This window comes from Ammospiza caudacuta, chromosome 5, assembly GCF_027887145.1.
Source record: "Ammospiza caudacuta isolate bAmmCau1 chromosome 5, bAmmCau1.pri, whole genome shotgun sequence".
NCBI classification, from domain to species: domain Eukaryota; kingdom Metazoa; phylum Chordata; class Aves; order Passeriformes; family Passerellidae; genus Ammospiza; species Ammospiza caudacuta.
In genome coordinates this window covers 38,377,785-38,404,395 of record NC_080597.1, presented here as the reverse complement: position 1 = coordinate 38,404,395, position 26,611 = coordinate 38,377,785, and the positions used below count along the sequence as shown (strand labels likewise).

General features: G+C 36.9%; 1 protein-coding gene across 3 annotated transcripts in view; it reads left to right on the top strand.

Moving 5' to 3' along the window:
* The window catches only part of METTL25 (methyltransferase like 25), a 54,183-nt gene that overhangs the window by 11,843 nt on the left and 15,729 nt on the right, over positions 1-26,611 (top strand). For all 3 annotated transcript variants that reach the window (XM_058804793.1, XM_058804792.1, XM_058804794.1), the window contains exons 4-9: positions 3,147-3,779; positions 6,037-6,181; positions 15,492-15,586; positions 18,055-18,084; positions 19,180-19,253; positions 21,377-21,470. In XM_058804793.1, the coding sequence (XP_058660776.1) occupies positions 3,147-3,779; positions 6,037-6,181; positions 15,492-15,586; positions 18,055-18,084; positions 19,180-19,253; positions 21,377-21,470 (1,071 nt within the window). The remainder of the gene's footprint in view (positions 1-3,146; positions 3,780-6,036; positions 6,182-15,491; positions 15,587-18,054; positions 18,085-19,179; positions 19,254-21,376; positions 21,471-26,611) is intronic.

Below are 26,611 nucleotides of genomic sequence, written 5' to 3'. Positions count from 1 at the left end.
TAAAAAAAAAAAAGTTGCAATTACAAATTTTTAGGAGTTTTTCCGTATTGATTTTTTCCTATCCTTTTTGCAAAACAAAATACATATCAAATTTAATTAAAAAATCTAGAAGCATGAAAACACACCACATGTTTTACAACAGCACATGTCCTCAGGGTGTTTCTTTCAGATATTACAGATCACTGACAGCTTGGAAAATGCCCTCCATTTCACCTCCATACCCACGTTGTATAATGGGTGGTAGAGGATATTGCTCTCTGTTGGTATTTTATAATGTACAATAGTAAATAGCAAAATAAGAATAAAAGCAAAAATTTTATTACCACTTTAATCGCTTCTAGGTTTATGATTTTAATTTAAACATTAAAGCAAAATAACTAAAGAGCATTTTTTTTCCAGTAGTTTGCTGACCCTTTTAAGCACTATTCCTATCATATAAGTGGAACTTTTTTTTTTAAGAAATTCTTGATTAAACTCTGAAAAGAAGCCAGTGTTGACTCCTCTTTGCTTAAGCACACATTTGTTTTATTTAATGTATTGATCAAAGTTTTCCTTGGAAATTGCAGCATGTGCAGCAAGACTTGGAGTGTATAATGTAAGGATGATATAATTCTGCATTCAGCATCCATTACATTTGTGATTTCGTGCTGGGAAATGTTGGAATGCTTGATTGTGCCAGAAACTGTGTTTAAACATAGGACCCAACTCACTGTGGACAAGATCTTTGGAGTTTATTATATCATGGAAATTTCACTTTGAAGGTTCATGCTTGACAGATATGCTATGGATTGCTTATTACCTTTCCCTATGTAATCAATGGAAAGTAAAGCAGGGACTAATTTAATTCAGTTTATTTGTTTAGTGCAAGATCGTTGCTTGCTATTTTTAGTCAACTTTTCCTTTTGTTTCTAAATCCCAGTGCTAATTTAACAATGTGTTACTATTTTCTATTTACTTGAGAAACTTTCCCGAGCTGCAGCTGGTCTCTACAGCTACTAGGGGTCACACTTAGGAATGATTCACTACCCCTCTCTTGGGTAACCAAAAGCTGCTTTTTACAAAAAAAATTCAAAACTTGAAGTGGAGGTGTGCATATTCTACACAATTGTAATAGCTGTTAAACAAAAGGGTGGGTAAAATTATTCCTTCAAGACTTCTCTTTCATTTCAAATGACAGAAACACAGAATGAGTCAGGTTGCAAGGGACCACAGTGGTTCACGTGGTCCAACCTCCCTGCTCAAGCAGGGTCATCCTAGAGCACGTGGCACAGGATGGTGCCCAGATTGTTCCTTAATATCTTAATATTCCAGTGTTCAGTCACCTGCACAGTAAAGAAATTCTTCCTCATATTCAGGTGGAATTTCCTGTGCATCTGTTCCCACCTGTTGCCTCTTGTCCTATTGCTTGGCACCACCGAGAAGAGCCTGGAAACCTCCTCTGACACACTCCCTTCACATACTTATACTCTCAGTTGTCTCCCTTCAAAACTGAACAGGCCCAGCTCCCTCAGCCTTTCCTCACAAGAGAGGTGCTCCAGTCCCCTCATGATCTTTGTTGCCCTCTGCTTGATGTGCTCCAGGAGCTCCAAGTCTCTCCTGTGCTGAGGTGCCCAGAACTGGGCACAGTGCTCCAGGTGTGGCCTCACTGGGGCTCAGTAGAGCACAATATGACAAATGTGACAAACAAATGACATTTTAAAAAGTATGCCTAGGTTATATAGATTCCATTTCACTAAATTCATTCCTGTACAGATTTATTTCAAAAAATGGTATGGTTGTAGCTTGTCTAGATTGCAAATATTCATCAATATCACATGATGACTACCCATGAGAATGCCATGTGCTACTGAGTAAACAATTTGTACCTAATAGTATTCTCCACTGTTTTCCATAGTCCTTAGTGACATTGTCTCAGATTTTTCTTTCTAATTCCATGGCTGTCCAAATCTTTTTATTAAGATAATGAATAAATCTTTCTTTCTTATTGAGTAAATATACTGCTGTATTGAAGATTTTTACCTGGTAAATAACTATGCAGTTGAGTTTAAGATGCATCCATGTAGTGCATGCTGCAATTTAGGTTTAGCAGTAGCAGTGTAAGATTTCTTACGAGCATGTAACAGACCAAGGACAAAACATAGAAGTTCTTGAATCAAACACTTCCAGGAGCTTCTACAAAGAAGTCATTATATCTAGTCAATATTATTTTTAGTAGATAACTGGATAGAAGTGAATGTTATAATTTTCTTTCCTTAGAGAAGTGTCACTCTGCCAATTCTTATAAAATATTGTGTTATATATTTATTACATATTAAAGCATACATTATATAAAGCTGTGATTACGTACTGAAAGGTCTCAGGTTACTCTTGTTTTTGCTAATGCTTTGTAAAGGTATTTTCTTCCTGAGTTACATCAGTCACTGAACTAGCACGATATCAGCTGTAATACAAATTAAACTGGTACCTATCACTCCTTCTTCCAGAATGGGCAGTGGAAAGTACATGTGGATTGTGAGCCCCTTTGTTTATTAGAAAAGCATCCTCATGTTAAAAAGAAAACTGTATGGGTTGTTTTCACAGAATGGGAAAGCAGAATAAACAAGCATTCTGGCATAAAAGAGTATCAATATCACTCATCTTTAGGTCAGATCTGAAGGGATTAAATTAAGCACTGAAACTAAAGATGCTTTTTGCTGTACACCCACTGGTTGTAGGCTCCTCAGTGTGGGAATTAGGTGCCTAAAGCTGAATACTGTGAACTGTATATTTGCTAACTCTGATCCAGTTCAGCAAGGGCAGGTGGAATTGCTGGTGGTTTATGGTTATTTTTTTTTTTTTGGCAGAAGAAAGGTCTGTATCAAAAAATGTACTGAAAGTCTTTACAAGAAGCAGGGCATGTGAATTGCAAAAACATTGCAATGTCTATTTTTTGGAGCACGTCAGTTAAGACTTAATTCTGTGTTTTAAAGTCAGGAAAAAAAATCAAAAAAAGCAGAAGAACTAAGTGCATTGAGAAGTATGATGCTAATAAGGTAACTATTCAATCCATGCTTAAATTTTTAGGTAGTAATTTTACACTTAAAGTGTGCGTTGTTGCTCATTAATATAGCAATTTTCTTTTCCTTTATTTTTTCTCCATTATCCAGGTGATTGATATAGGTTCTGGGAAAGGCTACCTGAGTTCATTTCTGTCCATGCAATATAACTTAAAGGTTTATGGCATTGACTCCTCAAGCTCCAATACTAATGGTGCTCATGAAAGAAATAGAAAATTGAAGAAACACTGGAGAGCATATCAGAGTCGAGGAAAAGAAAGCCTCAAAAGCCAGAGTTTGGAAGTGGCAAATGACAGGCCAGTGGAACATGAACTTAATTGTAAAAAAATCAATGAAGAGCTCCTAAATAATGCCAATAGTCTTCAAAATCAGGGCCAAGTGATTATTCAAGATGTAGTTCCTTCTTGTGGTTTCACAGAAATGACTGCGCTCGAAACCAACACAGAAACTGAAGCTGATTTAGTCAGTGGGACACAATCTCATGAGACCAAACTTTCTGAAGAGGTTCTTGCTGTTCTAAATGTTCTTCCTGTTGATGCCGTAGAAGATTTTTCTTCATCTAATTGTAACTGTGGGGAACTCTGTGAAGAGGAAAAAGTACAAAGAAAAATGACATCTCTCAAGACTAAAGCAAGAAAGTCAAGTGAATCGAACCTCTATCTTCCACTGACCTCTTGCATCACTGCAGAAACAGAACTCAGTGACATCATAACAGATCTGGAGGTTATTTTACTTTAAATATTTACTGTATTTAGATTGTCTGTTGTCTTTATATTGCCATTTTAATATGTATATGTTTGCTGAGTGTACATAGAGTACTATGTCCGGTGTAAATGAATATTCTGGCCCAATAATGGTTTTTAACCAGATAGCAGAAGTATGTCTACCATATAAAGATTGTATTCCTATTTTGCTATATGTGTTGGGATGTTCTTGAATCAGTCTTTAGAATTTATGTGGTAGATAATAATTAGCTGGCAAAGTTAACAGCTTATTCAGTTATTTTACAACTGTCATTATAGATAAAGTCTAATTATTATGAATTTGTTATTATTTACCAGGGAGATGCATATATTAAGCATTGGAGTTTCAATTCTCCTAAAAGTTACTTTGTCAAGTTACATATTTTTATACCTTCATTCACACTGGGAAGGCATAGGAGAACTTATTGTGTATAGTATTCAAGATGAAGAATTTGTAAAGAATTATTATATTTTGACTTTACAGAATTACTTTAATTTCATTTAGTAATTTACTAGCTGGCAGGGTTTGTGTCTACACAAACAAACTCAAGTTCAGCTGCCAGTGGCACAAGTCTAGAAACTCTGAGGTTGTATGTTTAGTTTTTATGCCTGAACTAACATACATTGATTGAGTAGATGCATTCAGTCTTTTATTGAATGATAAAAACTTCTCTGTGTTCAGTAGTGATCAAGCTATTTTATTCCAGGGTGTAATAATCTCTGATTCAAGACCATTAGTTTGTGCTAATAATCCTATAACTTGAGCTATAAATGCAGCTGAGTATCTGAGAACATGTGGGGCAAACTCATGTCGGTCTGCAAAAAACACCCTGAGCAGCAGGGTTTGTTGATGAAGCATATGCCTATACATTTGCACAGCTGGATTGTGCGTCCTCTTAGTGTGTAATTTGTACAATATTGAAGGTGGAAGAAATCCTGTATCACTGCCTTTTTTGATATAAAAAAAATACTGTCAGGGAACATGAAAGAGGAAAGCAGAAGTTTTCCTGTTTCAGACATGAATGCACTATGTAATACAGCTGGGTGTGATAATCAGATAAAATCAGAATGATTATAGAATGGTATCTCAACTGAGTGACCCTGGCCTAATTTCTTGTTGATAACCTGTAAAAGTGAAGGCTCTGGGGAGACTTTATAGCGCATTCCATTATAGTACCTAAATGGGACTTTACAAGAAGGCTGGAGAGATAATTTTAAGAGGGCATGTAATGATATAACAAGCCTTAAGATGAAGGAGGATAGATTTAGATTAGGTAGACACTAAAAGGAAATGCTTTACTGTAAGGGTGATGAGACACCCACAAAAAATTGCCCAAAGAGGTTGTGTATGCCACTAGAAGTGTTGAAGGCCAGGTTAGATGAAGCTTTGAGCAACCTGGTCTTGTGGGGCTGGGGGGTTGGAACTAGGTGATCTCTAAGGTCCTTTCCAACCCTAATGATTTTTTGATTCTATGACTAATAAATATGTCTGTAATTCAAAGCAACACCATGTTTGCCATGTGGATCCCAACCAGTAATGTCAGAAGGGAAATATCTTGTTATGAATGGTTAGAAGAGAGAGAATTTTCATGGATAAATGGAGGCAAAAGCAAAGGAAAACAGGAAAGTAGGAAATAGAATGGGCAGAAGAGCAGAGCATCTGAAGCTTGAAGTTCTTACTTTGTGCTGTGAAGGAGAATGCCCATTTGTTGTTGAATAGCAGCGGGCGTACTGAGAAACTGTCAGTGATGGTGTTTGGGAAATGACAAAGCTGCTCTTCACCTTAAACCTGTATTTAGGAAGTTGCTTTGATTTCAACAACTTAAACTAGCAGAAATGCCTTAAATAGGTGCAGCCAGATTTACAGCAAGGAATCTTTGCTAAGAAAAGTAGCAGTGGTACTAATAACAAGAACAGGAAACCTAGGAAAGACTAGAGAAAATGGTCTGTGCCCAGTAAACATGTAGATATTCCCTTCCCTGCAGCTATGTTACTCATAGTCTTGAACTTCTGCATCATGGCCAGTTTTCACCATATTTTCTTAGCACTGAAGAGCTTTGATTAGCATTGAAAAATTCTCGAACAGAACAGCAGGAGTCCTTGTGGAGTTGGGTATTTCTACCTTACAGCTCACTATTTGCAGCACATTCGGGTTTTGGAGTTTGTTTTTATTTGTGCGCGATCAGCTGATGAATGAGATGATTTATTGTTGCCTTTTTTTTTCTTTTTCTTCTTAGGACTGTATGATGGTGGGTCTACATACATGTGGAGATCTTGCTGCAAATACGCTACGAATTTTTACTGCAAAGCCTGAAATCAAAGCCGTTTGCAGTGTGGGCTGCTGCTACCATCTGCTGTCAGAACAGTTTGAAAACCAAGAAGGTAATTCTGAGCTTAACATGTGGCTGCCAGTGTGCATGTTAAGAGTATTATACCTTTCAATTAATTATCTCCTTGTGTTTGTTCCTTTCCAGTGGCTTATTTAGTACTGGTTCTATTTGTTTTATGAGGGTCATTCACTCCCAGATGCGTTGTTGCTTTTCCATTTTGCCAAGGTTCCTACATTTTTTACTGAGATTAGGGACATAAGTGCATAGTGTTTTTATATGATTATAACTACAGATGGTTTTATTTCATTAAATTAACTATAAATGTATAGACTGTTTTAGTCCGGTATGTTTCCATCCTTTTGAAATATTTTGTACCATATTTTATCCTCGGCTATCTGTGTGCAACATCCAGTTATGTTAATTTGTACATATACAACAATGAGCAGAGTTAAGATTTTGTAAAGTAAAGTAATACTCAACAAAACAGTCATCTGGGTGCTGTGCCAGTCTTTGCCCATCATAAAACAGTACATATATAAGATTTTTTCTTGGGAAGATAACATGAAAATTATTTGTGGATCCAGAATATATTTTCCTACAAATGGAAGAAGGGGGTTTCATTTTTGAGCGAAAGTTGGTATTTTTACTTGAAATTGTGTATAATGAAAAAGATTTAAGGAACTTAAATCTTTCTTGAGACCACTTGGCTTTCTTGAGACAAGTGGTACATAGCGGATATGTCTAAATGACCATCTGCTGACATGCTACAACCTGATCATCATATCAGTAAATCTGAAAAAGTCTTGGCTTGGCAAGATGTACTTCAGCTCTTTCAGGGAACTTCACAGACACAAAGGCACGTTGGACTCAATTGCTCTTAAGGAGTTAGCTGCTTAAGTAGTCACAAGCACAGCTCCACACTGACCATGACACATGCTAGCTTTCTTGCTTTAATAATCTTTTCATGTTGATTTTAATTAACTCTGCAAGTCTTTTAAGAGTTTTTTTCAGTGTATTAGTCTTAGTAATTTCAAAATACTTCAGCTCACTCCAAAAGCAAAGGAAAAGAAAATACAATTGAAATTTCTATGCTACAAAAAAGCAGTTAGAGAAAAAATACACAATTACTTTTACATCAGAGTTTTAAGACATTAAAAACTTTTCAGGTACTTCTCATTAAGTCTGAGTGTCTGAAACATTTGGTTCTTTCTTATTGCAAAGAGGACGCAGCTTCCTGTGCTAGCTATATAGGATTACTTTTTGCAGACCAGTGCATAAACTCAGACACCCCCAAAGGATCAGGCATGATAACCTTTCAAAGTTCAAATAAACAGATATGTGTACATGGTTAGAAGAGATACTGCAGTTTCATAGCAGTATGAAAATGAAGTCAAATTGCATGTTGAATTGATTTTACTCTGCTTGAAGGACAAAATTATTCTCAAAGGAGAACATTTGGACAGAACAAAAGGAAATTACAGTATACTTTTTTTGGGAAAGAATATATATATTGTTTTAATAATGTTCAAAAATAATTTATTTTTTTACTATTACTATGAGACTGCATATTCTAAAATGTATAATGCTGTTGTATTCCCCTACTAAGTCATCTACCATATGGCTTGTTCTTAAATGTGCAGTGGAGGGCTAAGAGAACAAGGACTGACAATATCTAAGATTTAAGATTTCTTCAAATGGAAAATGGGAAAGAATTCAGACTGTATCTTGTGTCTGCATTTCCTGTGCATGGACTTCAAACTGACAAAGCATTCTGGAGCATGCTAGGGGACTCTGTCTCTTATCAGATGGTATTGGTCCAACAATTCAAGCAGTAAAAGAGCTCCTCTTGTAGCTAGCAGAAGCAAGTGGATTTTAATACTGCTTCCAGAATGGGCCAAATAATAGCATTTAAGTAGCAGGTAACTTCTGAAGGTCATCTGGACCAGATCATGGCACAAAGCAGGGCCAGTTTAGATTGTTTCAGTCAGGGTCATGTTTTGAATATCTCCAAGGACAGTGATACAGTAGCCCATTTCAGTGTTTGCCCTCACCATGAATTTCTTTCCTTCATATCCATTCAGACTTTGTAGTTATTGTGCATTACCTACTGTCTTTTTCATTTTGCACTGCCAAGAATAGTCCAGCTTAATCCTTTTTGTTGTCTTTCCTTTAGGAAAACAGCAGTTAGATCCCTTCTTGGCTGCAGCCCTTTAGTGCTTTTGCCACCAGTAAATTAATTTCAGTCATTATACTGGGCTGAAGAGCCCAGAGGAGCACTCCAGATACTTTCACAAGTGCTAAAAAGGGAGAATAATCACATCCCTTAATCTGCAGGCTTCACTGTCAAGCTTCAGATTACTATTGATTTTCTACCTATTTTTGAATAGGTAGAGGTTTGAATAGGTTTGAGTGATATCTTTCAATTTTGTCTATAAAGATACTAAGGAAACTTTGCTGAAAGACTTCATAAAATCAAGATAAACTATGACTCTGCTGTCCCCTAGTTCATGGAGCCGGTCACTGCCTCACAGAAGGCAGTAGTTTGTCAGTGCCTGGTGAATTCCTGCCAGCTAGTGTCAACCTTCTTCTTACTCTTCGTGGGCCTGGACATGGTTTCCAGGAAAAAGTGCTCCATAAACTTGTTGAGACTATCTGAGCTTATTTAGGGGAAGATGAGTGTGGTTTTCACCTGTTTCCTGTAATCAGGATGGGCATGATCTGTAAAAGACTATAGAGTATGGCCTTCATGGGGCACCGGTGAGTTATGTGGTCCTGCAATGCAGCCCATGTGGCCACATGCAGATTTTGTGTATTTCTGGTTGGCCTGTGTGGTACCTCAGCCAGTATGATCTCTGCTGTAGGTAGTCCTTTGCTTGTCCAGGCTCTGACACTGAACTCAGGAGAGCTACTGGCTACTCTAGGCCATCAATCAGAGATGGCAGAGACATGCAGATGCTTTGTGTGGAGAGACTAGTTTGAATGTTAACAAGCAGGTTTAGAGCTACATCTCTGCAGTGACAGATCTTCCCAAGAAGCAGAGAATTGGGCAGAACTTGATGCAATACAGGAGTTTACTTACTCATTGGAAATGAGTCCAGTAAGCAAGGGCTTGCCTGCAAGGATGCAGTGGGAAGTTCTGTTAGAAAGCATTCTACATTTCTTTTATCTTGACTGAGTAGCCTCGAAGTTTTTCAAAATCTGTTTTTAAAATGTCATTTGTTCTCTTTAAAAACTTTTTTATTTTCTTGAGGTGTGCACCGTTAAAGTCAAGGTTGTGACAAGTCCGCCTCAAAGCTCTTGCCCCCAAAGTAGCACATTTTCCATCTTTGCTGTTTCTTTAATGTAAACTCAGAGGGCTGTGCTTGTAAGCACAGTTGAAGCAGAGGAGCCACCTCACAGAGGAGCTGCAGTGGACTTCTGGTTGCCATAAATTGGTATGCCTGGACAGTATGTTCTTTGGCACTTAAGATTTAATACCAAGATCAGTCTTGTTTGAGGCCAATGAAAAATTACTTTTCCAGTTCATATTACAGTATATATTAACTGGAATTAACTGGTATTCATAGGAATAAAATTTACCTGTTATGATGCCTAACATAGTGTTTATAAGTCTGAGGTGTTGAGTTGACAAAATATCAACAAAATGTTATTATGGTGTTTTTATTGGACTACTGAATTACCTTGCTTATCACAAGCTAGGGATTTTTTTTTGTTTCTGAGATGACTTCAGGGAATAATGCATTACATTTCTCACACACTCTAAAAATAGTACAGATATTGCAAGATTGGCTGATTCAGTTTGGTGTTGGATCTGCTATGAATACTTTGTGAGCATTTCTGATGAAAGTAGGTGCCAGCAGTCACAATCTTGAATAATAATGCAATCAGTATATAGTGTCCTTCTGTGTGTCTCTAAATAAGCTGAATTCAGCTGGAAATTTTTGTAATGGGACCACATTTCCAATTGTGCTGGGAATAATTTTGAACTGTTAAGATCATGAAAGTCTTTGCTTTGATTTATTAGCGGCTAAAACAACCAAGAGCTGTTATGTAACATCAAATTTCAACTCAGTTTTAAGAAGTTGAAGCCAATGTCTTTTAACACCTGTCTTTAAATTTCACTGCTGTTATAAGCAGTATGAAATTCTAAGTTTCAGTTAATAAGGAATAATATGACAGCTCTTGGAAAATTCTAAGTAGTTTTACTTTGGCTCTCTCTAAGGAGAATTGTCTGTTTATATAGAGATTCTTGTATGGATAAAATATACGTAGCCATTAGTATAATTGATTCCTTTGGGAGTTTTCTTCTCTGTTACTGCATTGGGTAGTCAATTACATCAGAGCAGAAAAGATTTTACTATTTATCAGAGACAGTTTACATAAACCTATTTACATAGTGAGCCATTATGTCAGTTTTTCTGGGAAAAAAATCAGTTTGCTAATGATTTTTAGGTTAAAACAAACTCTGTGTCTCTGTTCAGGAGATAGTCTTAGGATTTTTGGTAGCTGTTTTATCTTACATTCAGCTAACATGTTTTTGGGGCAATGTACCAGCTGGTCTATGATTATCCCTAAACAGAGAAGAGCTGAAATTTAACATATTTCTTAAAAGATTTTTCTTTACTTGAAAAGGAATTTGGGTTTCTGTGTTCTGATTCTCTTCTTTCCATCCTCCATATCACCAAGTACATCAGTACCAGTCTGTTTTGAGGAAAAAACACATGAATGTTGCTCTTGCTTTGGAGCTACTGTTAAGACGCACCACAGAGATGGGGTAACTGAGATTTTTTTAATATATCCCTTGGGGCGGAATAAAGTGAAACAAATGACAGGTATATATATAAATGTATGTGTGTGGGTGTGTGGGTATATATATTTTTGAGCAATTGGGTTGCAATAGAAATGTAGCCATTTTGCTTGTTATCTATAGTAATATGACATTATAAAGACATGAAAATATCACTGTAGAAAATATACAAAGAAGAGAAAGAAATTATTAGAGTAGCTAGCAGAGAGGAAAGATACCATCACCCATCATTTTTGCACTTCAGGAGCACTTTGCACCTCAGATGTCCATTGGTTGAAGTGATGGTCACAATCTTGATCTGTCAGGGATGGGGCAAGCCATGAAACAAAGACTTCAAGGGTTAATATAGGCTCAGGTTCAGTTGGAAATGCCCAGGTACCTCCCCTGTGGGGGGAAGTTTTCACACTTTGTATCATGTGCAGTCCTCAGCAAGTGTGGTCACAGCACCAAGCCTGACAGAGTTCAAGAAGTGTTTGGGCAGTGCTCTCAGGCACATGGTGTGATCCTTGGGAATGGTGCTGTGCAGGGCTAAGAGGTGATCTTGATGATCCTTTGGGTCCCTTCCAACTCAGCATATTCTTAGATTGTGCAATTTGAAATAAGAGATAGGTGTAGTTGTATAGATGCTTTCAGTGATAGCTGTCTGATAGAAGCTCTTTTGAGGTTGGCTTAAGTATGACAAAACAAACTCCATATTGTGTAAGGATTTCCAAAGTCGGGTCACTGCTGGGTAGAGGAGTTCTAAAGCCCTCCAGGAAGCTGTGGAAAGTAGCTTCTTAATAGGGCACTCTGAAAGAAGTCAGCAAAGCTTTTGCAGAATAAACTTTGACTATTAAAAGCTATTGAACATAATTAAGAGAAACAAAAGGGTTGCAAAGGGTAGTCAAAATTCACATACAGAATTTTATTAGACTTGTGAAACACGGGAAAGCCTTGAGTAAGGTGGATTCAGAGGACAAATACTAGGAAACTGAATTTTCTAAAGGATTACTTACATAAATATAATGGCTTGGTATCACTCTGTTCCACTCAAATATAAGAGATTACTCACTGTTTCAGGGTATTAGAGTACAGATGATTTATGTGTAGCCTAGGTATATTTTCAAAGATATTCCACAGCCAATGTCTTAAAATAGCTAGCACTGATACCATGGCAACACAGGAAAACACTTCCAAGCAACAGATCAAAAAGCTTAATTTCCTTCCCAAGGCATCTTTAGATATTGCTGCATAGGGAACCTTTCCATGCATTTGTGACACAGCTAACTAGTCACTGAACCCCAGATGTTTTCTGTAAAAATTGATTCTGAAAAAAATATGAAACTTGAAAAAATACTAACAAGGTAAGCTCTACAGATGTTAAATGACAGTATTACCTATTGAAGTTGTTATGGTATTTTTCATTAATTAGTGTAGCAAGAATATATTAAAACCTGAAACCATCTATATTTGTACTTTTTTCAGTGTGTACAAAGTATGAGGTTAGAATTGAGAATGCCAAAGTTTTAATGCACATAATAAAAACATACTCTAGGTTTGGGTGTTGGAAATTATTTTGGTGACAGCTGATTCTGTTTCCTGGAATTAGAGAGCATTTTGCTTCCCCACTGTCCTCTGATTCCCCCAGCAAAATCCTGCTTAGTCAGGGGACTTTTTTTGAAAAATGCAAACTCAAGGAACAGTGAATTACGTGGCCAAGGAAGATTTAGTCTTTTCCAAGAAGGAAAAAGGCAGGTTAGTAGTTATCTATTTTTTTGGGAATAACAGAAGTAGATGTTGTGGAAGATAGAGGCTATGGAGGATCTGAAAAAGGTTATTTGCGTTTTAGTACAACTTTGATGAAGTTCACAATATATACAAAGACACAAAGTATGGTGTATGTGAACAAAACTGAGGAGGGTAATAAAGATTAATTTCCACTGAAAAATCTCAGAAGAAAAAATGCCATTTCAATCCATTGAATTACATAATCAGCCAAAAGAGCAATTAGGTTAAGGGTTGTGATTCAGAGATTCTGACAAAGCTTACAGCTCCAGGGACACCCGGGCAGGAAAAGGCATGCCAATGGGAACACGATGCTGCACCAACATTGCTGGCTCCACAGCTTTCTGATCTGGCTTATCCCACAGAACTTAAGTCAGGCTTATTTTTTCCAGTAACATTAAAGCTTGTTGGTCCTGTTGTTTTATAATGACCACATTTTACTGTAAAGCTTTGTGAAGTAAAATTTGAATATTAGCGCACTAAAAATTGCAGTATTGTTCTTAGAAATGCAAATTGATGGATGGACTAATATTAAAGGTATTGGAGAAGCTTGTCCCATTCTCTTGAACTTCCTTGTCATCATTTGTGCACATACAGAGTTGGCAAATGTGAAAAGGATTTTATGAAAAAAGGATTTTCATAGAAGGAATTCTGTCTGATTGGCTACTCTGTACTGAATTATAATGTGGTTGCTTCATGCATTGTTGGACACTTGAGCTGTTTCCTGTGAAATGTTCCATGGAATACTTAAAATATACTTAAAATGTTTCTTGAATATTTTTTGAGATTTATACAGTTTAGAACTGCTGTTGTGATAGATAGAAGCACAATATATATGAGGTATATAGTATTAAGTATATCTGAAATAATTGCAGGCATTAAAACAAATTCCAGTTTTTTAAAATGTAGCTTGTAAATATATGAACTTTATAGCAATTCATTAATCATAAATTTTTTTAAAATGTGCTTGAGAGTAGACTGGATGTGAAAAAATAAGTAGAACTTAAAGCAATATTGTAGATGTGTGGTCAGCTTTTGATATATGTGAAAAATTTATTTCTAACTTGAAGCATTAGTTTCCCTCTCTTTTCCTCCTACTTTACAGTTTCAATAATTTAAAAGAAGATGATGTTTTGACTGATAATCTTTTCCAAAGATTATCTAAATTATGCATGAACAGTGCATTGATACTGAGATTGTAGCTGACAGGGTAGTAACTTTAACTTGAATGAATGATTAATTTGCCTGGAGGACAGGGTATAAATTGGAAGAGATTTGCTTGAAAAGATCAAGGATTTAATCTTTCTAACTCAGTTTGCAAATTTTTATTTTGAAATATTTTAACAATGATATTGGAAAGACATACAATAGGAACCATGTCAGTCATTGTTTTCTTGCACTCAATAAGTTCTTACTGACATCCCTGCAGTAGAAATATCCACGTATTCCATGTACTCCATAATTAGACTTGAAGTTAATTAATATTTTAGAGCTTGTCATGAAGCACTTAAAAATTCTTATTACATTTCTAGTGCTGAAACCGCTTGCAATCTGTTTGGTCAAATTTCATCTTTATTTCTAAAAAGTCTTCTTTCTCGTTCTGCTAATCATGCTAATAATTAAAATCCTATTCTAAATCATGGTTCTCAAACCAATATTCAGCCCCTAAGAGTCTCTGGTATCCCTCAGGGTTAAAAGGAGAGCAAAGTGTGGGGTTGCCTGCAGAGGTTTCTTGCCTGCCTGCTGTTACTCTCTGATGGTCAGCTGAGACTGGGCACTTCTGCCAGAAAGCCAAAGGCTTTCCCTCCCTCCCATGAGTTGTGGGGAGGGTTCTTTATAGTTGTTTTTTTTTTTTTTTCTTTGCTTGACTTTTATGGAGTGAATTATGTATATCTCCAACTATTGGTAAATTTTCTGCTGTCCCCTCTTTTTAACCCCATTATATGATTTATTCTGAAATATGCCCCAGTTCCCTTCCTGTGCTAAAAAGCCAGGATCTCGGCCAATTTGTGTTGGTTTTTTTTTAAGAAAGCAGTAAATCTTATTCACTATTCTAAAAATCAGCTGACAATGTAATAATGAAAACTCTAAACATTTAGAGTTTGTGTATATTTAGACGTGACTATTAAGAACATCTATAAAGTAATCTCTGTACCAGTTTTCCCACATTTGCATTAGGGCTAAACATGAATAATTGTCTTGTTACTCAAAATACAAATGATACTGAAACTGAGCACAGATTGTGAGGCAAATGCTTCTTGGTGTTTTGAAGAAACAGCAAGAGTCTTTGCAGCTGCTCTTTTCTGGAAAACAAACATTCTGCCTTACAGCAGAATGTTGTTTCAGAACTAGAATAAACAAATACATATTGTTCTGTGTGATGTTTGAAAGACGTTTGGGATAGAATAAGAAGACAATGAGAAGTGGTACTGAAGCCCTGCTGCATGGAATGACTGCTTGGCCTACATCTTGTGATTCATGGCATGGTGTAGGTTGCCATGAGTATCTGCAGACTTTTCTCTTGTCCCTTTGACTGTTTTTTTAGTGGATTTTTGTAAAGGGCATTCACTTAAAATTGTTTTGGAAAATGTGAAATTATCAGCAATTCAGCATAAACCAAAAACATCTGTTGCAGGGAAAACATGTTTTTTGTAGCACCACCACAAGTTTTGGTACTGGATGAGAGCAGTTAAGTGTTTCTACTACATTACCTACTGTTCATCTTGCTGAATCCATTGTGTAGTCTGAAAGAGGAAAAGCTGTGCCTTTGTTTTTTTCCTCCATATTGCAGAATGCCACGACCAAGTCTGGGGATTTCCCATGTGTCAGTACTTGAAGGACAAAGGCTGGTGCTGTGGTCGCAATGCTCGGATGTCAGCATGCTTGGTATGATTCCCCCTCCTTTCTTTTTCTACTGAGAGCTTTGTCCAGATGTTACAGGATTCATTGTTTTTGGCTTCTGATCCTGAAGCCATGACTTTACTCCAAGAATCTACAGGATAACATCATTAATGTTGTAGGCATGACGAATTATATCTAAAAAAATATAGTATTGACCTTCCAGCTTTATAAATTTTATACTTGCTGGAGGCATGAAAAAATGAGTATTGATAGAAATGTATTTTAAGAGTGGACAGAAAGGCCAAAGCTTTGCTGAAACCTAAACAAGGTAACCCCTCAGGATTATAGTTCTTGGCCAAGGACTTAGGGAGAAACAAGGTAATTTTAGAAGGATTGCAATCAGTAACTCCCTCAATGCCTTCATGATTCACAATATTGAATGTTCTAACTGTTTAAAACGTGAACAACCCTGCCTGTTCCAAAAACTAGAGAAGCTCTAAAAATCCATGTAGTTTAAGAGTCTGGAAACTTCTTTTTAACATTGCACCAAGAGAAGAAGTACTATTTTAAAGATTTAGCCTCATCAAGATAAAATGATGAGCTGTTGTCTAATTTGAAAAAACAGGTAGGTACTGAAAATTTTCACCACTGTTTCATTTAGAAGACTACTATTCCTTCCCTCTATTAATTTTTAATTTATGGTACCCAGATAAATCACATCAGGTTCTAGCTAAGCTCTGCTGCTAGGTCTGTACCTCCATTACAGAGAAGAGTATAGACTAAAGACTCAGTGTGGACTAATGTATTGAGGTTATGTAAACTTGAACTACCATGATAATTAAATGCTGTCAGGAGAAAATATAGGAGGACAGTTGTTAAGGATCCATAAGGCTTAAATGTGTTACCCTTGGCAAAGTAAAGGAAAAGAATTGTTCATTTTAGAGATGTAGCTGTAAAACTCAGCAGAAGTGCTTTCTAAAGGGATTTGCCTTTTCTCTTTTTCTTGTCAGTGTCATACAATACCAATCCTTCCTCAGCTGATACATTAGTTGTTTCCTATTCCATTTCTTTTGGAAAGAAAAAGGTTGGGCTGTTTTTCAGCAGTGGTAGGAAGATAAATTTTAAAAGCAAATGGCCCCCAAGAAAGTACTGATCTTCCTGTATATATCTATTTTAGATTTCTCACAAATCACAGAAATTTGGCAATTAAAAACTTTTTGTTTGAATATTCACAAAAGGCAAAGAGTTCTCCTGTGTAACTAGATACTTCTCCTGTTATGTTTGTAGTTGTCCATATGCATTTTTCATGACTAGGATTTTCCTTGCCATGTAGGATGTACAAGGGAGCCAGCACAGAGCCACTAAGCACCCACATTTCTTGGGCTAATGTCTGGTTAGCAGAAAGTCTGCTGAGCAGTGACACTCAGAGTTCAAATAGGTTGAATTACGGTTGAATTACCAAGGGCCAGAGGTGTTGGGCAAGAGTTTCCAGCCTCAGAGTCTTACAATAATATCTCTTGGAAGCCATCTCCATCTCCTCAGCAGCAGCAGATGGATGCTGCTGTAAGAGCTTATGCAGCAGAAGGCAAACCTGATAGCTGGCCAAAGCTGTGAATGGAAGAGCTGCAACTATGTGGACTTTGTTTGAAGAGCAGTGTGAAATACCAGATCAGTTCTACCACAAGGAGCAGGAAGTGTGGGTGATTGTGTAACAGGCAGTCTTATTTACTGTAGTGAAATTTGGGAATAAAGGTGATAATAATCTGTAAATGATGAGGCATTTTTTGTTTGCTACCTATTTTGATGTAGCATCAGATAATCAGATACTGAGGTTTTGTCTTCATTTCTGCTATGATCTTTAAAACTCTGTTGAAAATTTTGTGGGCACACTATCTTTTCAACTGTGAAGGAGTATTACATGCTTCTAAACATCTGTTGTTCTTTATCACTATGCATGAAAAAAATCAAGTAGTCTCACATCTACGTCAGCATTTACAGTATGAAGACTCTAGTGAAAAATAATGCACAGTATTTTAAACTGCAGTCTCTCTGAAGTTACTTTATTTGCCTGTATATCAGCAGTCTGAGTAGTAGTGATTAAAGCTAATATTATTCATTGAACTAGTATTTACTTTTAAATAATTAAATATGCAAAATGTATTACTTGTACTTCAGTAGAAATATATTCAAGAAAAATGCATTTGCTTTTAACACTTTCATAGAAAGTAATCCTCTGAAACTCTTGCACAATAGAAAGAAAAACAAGCCAATTTTCCATGTATATATTTCCACACAGTTGGATGTCATTGCTTCTCCTATAAATAAACCAAAATAACAGGAGTAGCTGCTTATGAGTGCCTAAAGGTATTAACACTTTAAAGTGTGCAAGCTCATGTTATGTCACACCATTAATCTTTTTAAATGTCATCTCCTCTGACTTATATACCATGTGTTTATAAAATGTTATGATAAAGAATAAACATATCAGCAATTTAATTCCTTGACTCTTAAAGGCTTTGGAGAGAGTTGCAGTTGGCCAAATGGTAAGTAATACTGTTTATTTTAGCCATTCTAAGATAAAATGTGTTTTTCCCCCTTGAATGTTCTTAATCCATGGCCTTTTATTGAACTTCTGCATATCTGGAATCTGAAATACTGGCCTACACTATGTCAAATCCTGATAGATAGCATGTGTCATCACAAAATCACATTTTTATTGCTGTGCTTGTACTTAGTGAATCTGTTTTCTTTTTACAATTAAGAGTCAGAGGAAAAAAAAGCACAGTTTAAAATTTAAGGCATCAAACAACCCTTCCTAACTTCCTTTGCTATCTTTCAGCTAATGCATAAATTCAGTGCAAATGTCCTTCTTATATTCCTGGTTTAGATCACTATATCCCAATGTTTTATCAACTAATGTAAAAATAGACATTGTTATGACAAAAGCTTGAACCTGTTAGAAACATCATCATTCTCATTTTTAATCCCTGTATATTTTTTGTCTGTGAATATTTTGATTTATTGTTGTGCAAGTTACCCTTAAGGGATGGTGGGCACCAACTGTGCAAGTATTTAAAAGGCCAGACTGAAAGACTTCTTTCCATATTCAGTAAGCCCACTGACCCCAGCAGTCTTTTTCTGTGTATTCTTAATTGGCAATCCTTAACTGGTTTTATGCAAACATATTTTCCATAGACAAATGTATGAAATTCTTAGTATTATTTTTTTTAGCATAGTACTTTCTACATGGTTCAGGCTGCAGTCTGATTGCAGATCATTCAGCTAGGTAATTACTTCTTTTGTCTTCAAAACAACGTAGATAATTGTTGTTTATTTTGCATATTAGAATTCAGATCATGAACTGTGCATTTTCCTCTGTTGTCTTTCTTTCCATCAAGAGAGTCTGGGTTTGTGTTTTTTTTTTCTTTCTTGCATTTATGGTTATGTTAGAATCTGACTTAAAAACATCATTTTAACTGGATGCAAGAACATTAGTAAATTATCCTCTTAAATCTGATATGACCAGTTGTAAAGTATATAACTCAATAAATAGTTAGGGAAGCCAATACTAGTTTTGTTACTCTGATCCTAATTTCAGTGCCAATTTTAAATCCTTGCTGTTGTAAAACTTTTTGCAGCTGCCTACAGAATCATTGTTTTATCGAGCTGTTCTTCAGGTTATTATAGAAGAAATTTATGGTGTCACCAAAAGGTAGGAAGCTCTGAATTCACAGAATACCAACCAAAGATTGATCCGATTCTCTTCCATCTCTGTGTTGTATAGAAAGTATGTTTTGGAAAGCAGGACGTAGGAATCAGTCTCATCAGGTTGTATATACACATTGGTATTAAAATGCAAGATAGATTTGCTCATCCTCAATACACATCACAAATGTATTGCCCTTCCTTTACCTGTAGCTGAAATAGGCTCCCTTTGGTATTGGGTACACAGGTAAAGCACATTTTCACCTGAGAACACTCAGCAAATGCACTGAAAAGTCAGCGCAGTCCTGGGCTACCCTGTCATGCAGAAGTCCTGGCAGCTTTGATACTGCAGATGGAAAAAGGCATTTCTGTTTGTCCTGAGTAAAACTGCTGACAGCTTGATGGCCATCGTGGCTCTAAAGAGCTACTCACTGCCTGTGCCTACACTGGCAAATGCTGCTTCCTTGTAGGAATGGGATTTGGAGAGCTGCTGCTGAGGATCTGACATCTATATTATACTCTTCTGTGGTTGCAGTTGGATTAGATTTTATCTTATTATGTGGGATGTATGCCTGTTAGCACTTGGAGCACATCCAGAAGCACACCTTCCAGTTTAATTTAGTTTGAAAATAACCCATTTTTTGAGCTCTGATACTATTTCACAGTGTGAGCCAAGGCATGAGAGGTGGGAAAAAACAGAAGATTCACTTCAGAAGTATACTCCTGATCTAAAATAAGTGCTAATGCAAATACTCTTAAAACTTTTGCTGGATCTAGAGTCAGTCAGACAGCTTACCCTTCAGAAGGTCAAATTCCTGAAAGAAAAAATGCTTCTTTATTTTAAAATTGCATACAATATAACAAAAAAAGTCATGGCTCCTAAATTGCAGAGAAAAGAAAAACTGTGTGGTAGATTTTTCAATTTTTGAAGGAAGTATAATTTGGAGGAAATAATTAAGATTATATGTCTGTGATGAACACAATGGCTACCTTGGAAAGACCTGTCTCACCCCCATGTTTTGGGTTTTTTTCTGAGCAAGATGATTAATGCCCATCTTCCTAGAAATGATGTAACAACATAATTATTAACTGATTCTCAGTCTGCATCAGCCTAAATGTTTAGGTGCATTTGAATATTAAATATGACAGCAAAAATTCTTTTCAATGAATGAGGGTCCTTGACAGCTAAACAGCATTAGAACTGCCACTGAGTGAAATCTTTTGAAATCTTTCTATTGGCTTCAGCTGTTTGTTCTGGGTTTTAGGTAAGGAGATAGGTATTACTAAGAACAAAGAGGGAGAAAAGTAAGATACTAAGATACTTCAGTTTTTCACTGAGAGGGTGCGGGGAGAGTGTATTTCTTGTTAAGTTATTCAGTAGCTGAAAATTCTGTACCTGAATATTTCACCCCTACTCTAGAAGAGAAATGTTAGACTCAGTCAAGAAAGTGAATTCAGACTTAAAAAAAAACTTTGTGTGTTTTTTCTCCATGATGTTTTAAGCACAGAGAAGAGAGCAAATATGAGTGGTCTGCTAGGATTCGTTCTTCCTATATGTTTTTTTAAGTTTTTGTGAATTATTTTGGCGTATTTTTTGAAACAACACACATTTTTGTCTGGCTTGAAGTGCAAGCTGTTGAGTTGTGAACAGGACAGAGTTCTGGCATCATTTAGTGCAATAAAAATTGAAAGGATAAGAACACCAGGTAACAAGCAAAAGTGACATTTTTTCAGTTCAGTAGTTGCTGTTAAATAAATTACAGCAGGATCATGGTAGATTATGGAAGTAATTTAGAAGTATAGAAGGAAATGTGTCATTGGAAATAATAATTTTGTCATTTATGTAAGGAAATAAAAAATGTTAGTGAAGAAATTAAAAAGAAACTTCAACTCTCTCAGAGTTTTAGGTAAAATAATAACTGTATTATAACCGTAATACAATTACACAGTTGCTGTGTCTAGAAGTTACTTCAAGTATTAGCTAGATTGTTTTAAGTGGAAGGAGGAAAAAGAAAACTTGTTACTAACTTGGCAGTAGTAGCCATCCAACTGATTCATTTCTCCTGTTAAAAATATCTGAACTTTGTTGTTGGATGTATAAAAGCCTACACCTCAGTAATGTGTTTGCAGTGATCGACATGTTGGAAAAACCTTCTCCAAATCATCCTCCTTCATAGATTATGTTAGACGGTCTCTGAAAAAGCTGGAACTGGATGATTCAAAGGTGAGTCACTAGTGACTGTATGAAATTGTTATATCCATATAATTTCTTAAGTCAGCACCACAATGCAGTGTTTGAGCCATTGAGTTGATTTATGTCATATATTGCTGTGTGAACATTATATTTGAAGACTTAATACCTTTAAATTAGTAAATGTTAGGGAAACAGATGAAGATTTTAAATCACTTTGTTAGAGAAAAAGAAGTAAATATGAAGTAGAGATTTAAAATAATTTTGAGATTCTATTTATGTCCCTGAGTATCTTGTCTTATTCTTAGTCCTACAACTGCTCAATTGGTCAACAGATGGCAATATAGCATTAGGCACAGAATATGACTGTGTGAAGATCACAACCATGTTGTGAGAACAAGTTGTGCAAAGGAGACACTAGAGAGTACTAGACAGATTGTTAAACAATTAAGTGCAATCAAAGGAAAAGTGGGAGTGGCAAGCATGTAAAATATTTAAGGTAAATGTTGTTGCAGTCTCTGGTAAGGTTTAAAACCTGTAGTCAAAATGTCAAATCACTTAAAAGCTGCCAGGCACATCAAAGAATGAGCTAGGAGAAACAGGCAAAACCAAATAAGCGAGTAAATTCAATGACATTGGAATCATCCTGACAGCATTAAAAAAAGGACTTATGCCTGAAATGTGCTGTATTTTAAAAGCATTATATTTAATTCTGTAGTTAGCAAATCACAACTAGAGAATGTTGTTACCTGTTTGCTTTTCTGTATGAATAGTATTAACAAGATGCATTCACCCCAGCTAGAAAAAAAATTATGTCTTTCTTCATGTGTGTACAGTCACCCAAAAGAAATAGTGGACTGTTTGTGTAATAATCAGTTCACAAGATCATTGATTGAACTCTGCTACTGCAGATTTGTTCTCTGTTTTCTTTAAAACCAGTAAGCATAGAAAGTTTGTGTCAAGAGGTCTGATTTTAGATATGTTGCCTTTTGCTAAGAAGGGTCTGGACAAATGCAGGTTGCCCTAAGACAAAGATGTCTGTCAACACTACTTCAAGCTACACATTTATGTGGTTGCTAAAGACCTGATTCAAATAAATGCTTACTTTTGCTCATGTTTCTCCTCATTTTATGTGCAGCTGGCTGCATACTGAAGACTGGATTTTATGCTGATGTAAACAATATTATTTTTTATTTCCCAGCTATATTGAAATCTGCAGCAGCCCAAAACCAGTGCTATTTTGATACTATTGAGAGGAAAGTTGTTACTGCTCCCTTAACACTGCTTCTGACCCTGCAGTTTTCATGGTGGAGTCAGCACTGTATCTACACAATATTGGAGAATGTGTTAAATGCCTCTTCAGAAAAAAAAAAAAACTTACATAGCTAGAAATGTGATGAAGCCTAAACATTTGATCTGAAATACAACAAAATCAAAGAGAAATTTATGTGGAATTTGGGTTTTTAGCTCTATTTAGAAATGAACAAAGGAGCAGCTGTACTGCACAGACCAAATGTGTACTTTGTTTCTGGCAGTGGACAAAAACCAATGCATTGGGAAGAATATAAGGTGGGAACAAGCATATATGAAGCACACTTCCAAAATAATCAAAAATGTCCTTGTCATTCACAAAAAAAAAAGGGAGGCAATCATTTTCTTAATGCATAAATGTATTTAGGTTATATTTAAAAAGCAGCTAAAACTTAGTGACATTGTGTAATACAACCAGAGAACTATGAGAAAAAATTGTTTCCATATGGGTCTCTGTTTCACATGTGCAATGATGTTTTCTAAAATACAGAAGTCAAGAAACTGTGAGTCTCCAGTCTTTTACTAGGCTTATCAGAATATTAAACAGAATTTCATCTCTGTATGATAATAAAAGTACTGGAAAGGAAAATAGAGGAGTAGAGGCACTGTTTTTAGGAGTCCCTGCCAGGGTTTGGTAGCTTGTCATGTATGGTAAAATCTTGCATGGTTTTTATCACTGAAGCTGAATCTGTACTGTGGGATGTAAACACTCTTCTAAACTTAATGGTTCATGATAAGCCTCGCAGCTGCTTCCTTTATACACACCAATACCTCTGTTTCTGATCAAAAGGTAGCCATGGGCAATCCAGTAATTTTCCAGTGTGGACAGTTGTGGAGGCAGGATAGAGAGTGCAAGTATATAGAACACCTAACCTGCCTTGATACTCATTTTTGTAAGTGTGTGCCCTTTACTAAATGTTACACTGGTAAAGACACACCAGGCATAATTATCCAAATACTAAGGTTTTTTTGGCTGTTGATTTTAAGTAAAGATAAGTTCTTGAATCCTGCCAATAATTCATGTGAAGAAACCCCTCTGTGTCTTTCCTTTGTGAAATAGATATGAAGTTTTTGCTTATGTGAAGCAAGAATTAGACTCTTTATAAAAAGAGTCTCAGTCAGAAATGAGTTAGAGTGAGACAACATAGTATAACAGTTTCTCTACCAAAAAAAAAAGGCATTTATCAATAACCTAGCACCATTCATTGTTAAGAATTACTGTTCAAGGGCTGAAGTTTCTTATTAAGTGAGCCAAAATAATTTCCTCCATCCATGGTGTTTCTTTTTTAGTGTGGGAGAGTCTGTCAATTAAACACGTAGATGCAAATGAAATCCTTTTTTCTGTCTTGGTACAGGACCATTCCCTTCACACATCACTTCAGTAGTAAAAATGAGGTTTAAACCATGACTACTGAATTTCTGACAAAACATTCTCATTCTGTGAGGGCAGGGAAAGGTCTTGTAGAGTGAGCATGATGCTTCACAGGTATGGTTATATTGCTTATAGCTTCAGAATTAATGGAATTGCTCTCTGAGCCATGGATCATAAAATGATGTTAATGATCATCTAGTTCCAACCCCCCTGCTGTGGGCAGGGACACCTTTCACTGGTTGCTGAAAGCCCCATCCAACCTGGCTTTGCACATTGCCAGAGATGGGGCATCCACAGCTTCTCTGCACAACCTCTGCCATGTCTCAGCACCCCCATAGTGAAGAATTTCTTCCTTATGTAATCTAAACCTATCCTCATTCATTTGAAAGGCATTTCTCCTTGTCCTGTCACTACAAGCCTTTGTGAAAAGTGCCTCTCCACCTGTCTTGTAGGTCCCCTTTAGGTGCTTTTAGGTTTCCTTGGAGCCTTCATTTCTCCAGGCTGCACAGCCCCAGCGCTCTTAGCCTGCTGGCCACAACTCTTTTAGTGCAGCCATTCTGCAAATTCCTTACCCACCCAGTGGTCTCCAGTTTAGAGACGAGGATGTCATGTGGCATAATGGGAAATGTTTTGCACAGGTCCAGGTAATGATGTCAGTTACTCTTTCCTTATCTACAAATGCTGTAACCCCTTCATAGAAGGCCACCAGATTTGAAGGCACAATTTGCTGTCAATGACCATGTTGGTGTCACCAATCACCTCTTTATTTTCTATGTGTCGTAGCACAGTTTTCAGGAGGATCTGATGCATGATCTTAGGCATCAGGGTGAGACTGACTGACCTGTAGTTACCCAGGCCTTCGGTTTTTTCCTTTTTGAAAATGAGTTATGGATTATGTTCCCCTTTTTCCATGGGAACTTTACTAGGCTGACATGACTTCTCAAATATGCTGGATAGTGTCTTAGCAACTTCTGCCAGTTCCTTGAGGGCCTACAGATGTATCTCATCAGGTCCTATGGACTTGTGCATCTTCAGGCTCCTAAGATGTTCTTGAGCCTCATCTTCTCCTACAGTGAGCAGTTCTTCATTTAGTCAGTCCCTGCCTTTGTATTCTGAAGCTCAGGTGGTGTGGCTGAAACTCTTGCTGGTGAAGACTCAGTCAAAAAAAGGTTGTTACCTCAGCATTCTCCATAAGCTGTGTAACCAGTCTCCTGTTCTGGAGAGTGTGCACATGTACCTATAAAAGCTTTACTTGTTGCTCTTGATGTCGGTCAAGTTTAATTCTATGAGAGCTTTGTCTTTCCTAACCTGATCCCTTGGTGCTTGGACAATATCTCTGTGTTCCTCCCCGGCTACTTACTCTTGCTTCCACTCTTGATAGCCTTCCCTTTTGCTGTTTAGTTTGGCTAGAAGATCATTGTTCCTCCCTGCTGCCCTCAGGTATTTTTGCCTTACTTCCTCTTTAAGCTTGGAGTATTAACCAGCTTTAATGGGCCTCTTTTCCCTCCAGGGCTCTATGCCATGGTACTCTGTCAAGCTGGTCCCAGAAGTTTGGCCTCCTGAAGTCCAGGATATTTAGTTTACTGTGTGCTCTTCTTGCTGCCCCAAGGACCTTGAATTCCACCATTTCATGGTCACTGCAGTCAGGGCTTGCCCTTGAGCTTCACATTCCCCACCAGGCATTCCTTATTGGTGAGAATTGGGAGCATTGGCTCCCCATTCCTTCTATGGGAGGCAGTACCTATCAATGCATTCCAGGAACCTCCTGGGTTGCTTATGCCCTGCTGTGTTGTCCCTCCAGCAGATACTGGTGTGGTTGAAGTGCCCCATGGGCTTGTGAAAGGGAGGCTGCTCCTTTGTGCTTGTAGAGGGCCATATCTAGGGATGTCTGCACAGGGCTGCAGTAGTTGGATACATACCAAAGCAGTATTTTGTTCCTGGTTGTTTTCTTTGTCATAGTTCACTCTGTTCCTACAGACTCTGTGTTGTACAGACAGAGCGTTAAGGGTCACATAGATTCTGGAGACATTCTTTCTATCCCAAGATTTCTTTTTCCTTTTGTTCACTGTTTTACCTAATTAATGTGAATGGAGAACTCTCTTTTGGGAGAATGGAGCATTCATCCGTGTGCTCTCTCCTAGAGTAGCTGGCCCCTCTGATGCTTGTTAGCCTTTTTGCTTTCAAGCAACAAGAGCAATTCCTTCCTCTTCAGATCGGAACATGTTTCAGCTGTTTGTAGCTGCTTTGAAAATTCATTTAAAATGAAGCCTCTTTATTAACAGATCTGATTGCTGCTTAAGGCAATAAGTGCTACAAATAGCATTGCCAAGGCAAAAAGTCCTCATATAAGTATTTATGTACTTCTAGAGTTTTTAAGAAAGAAAACTCAAAACTCTTTAGGTTTCCTGGTGTCCTGTTCTTACTGGGGTAGATTAGGAAAAGATCTTTCAAGGGGACTAGCTTAAGTTGATTAAATGGAGAAAGTGCTCAC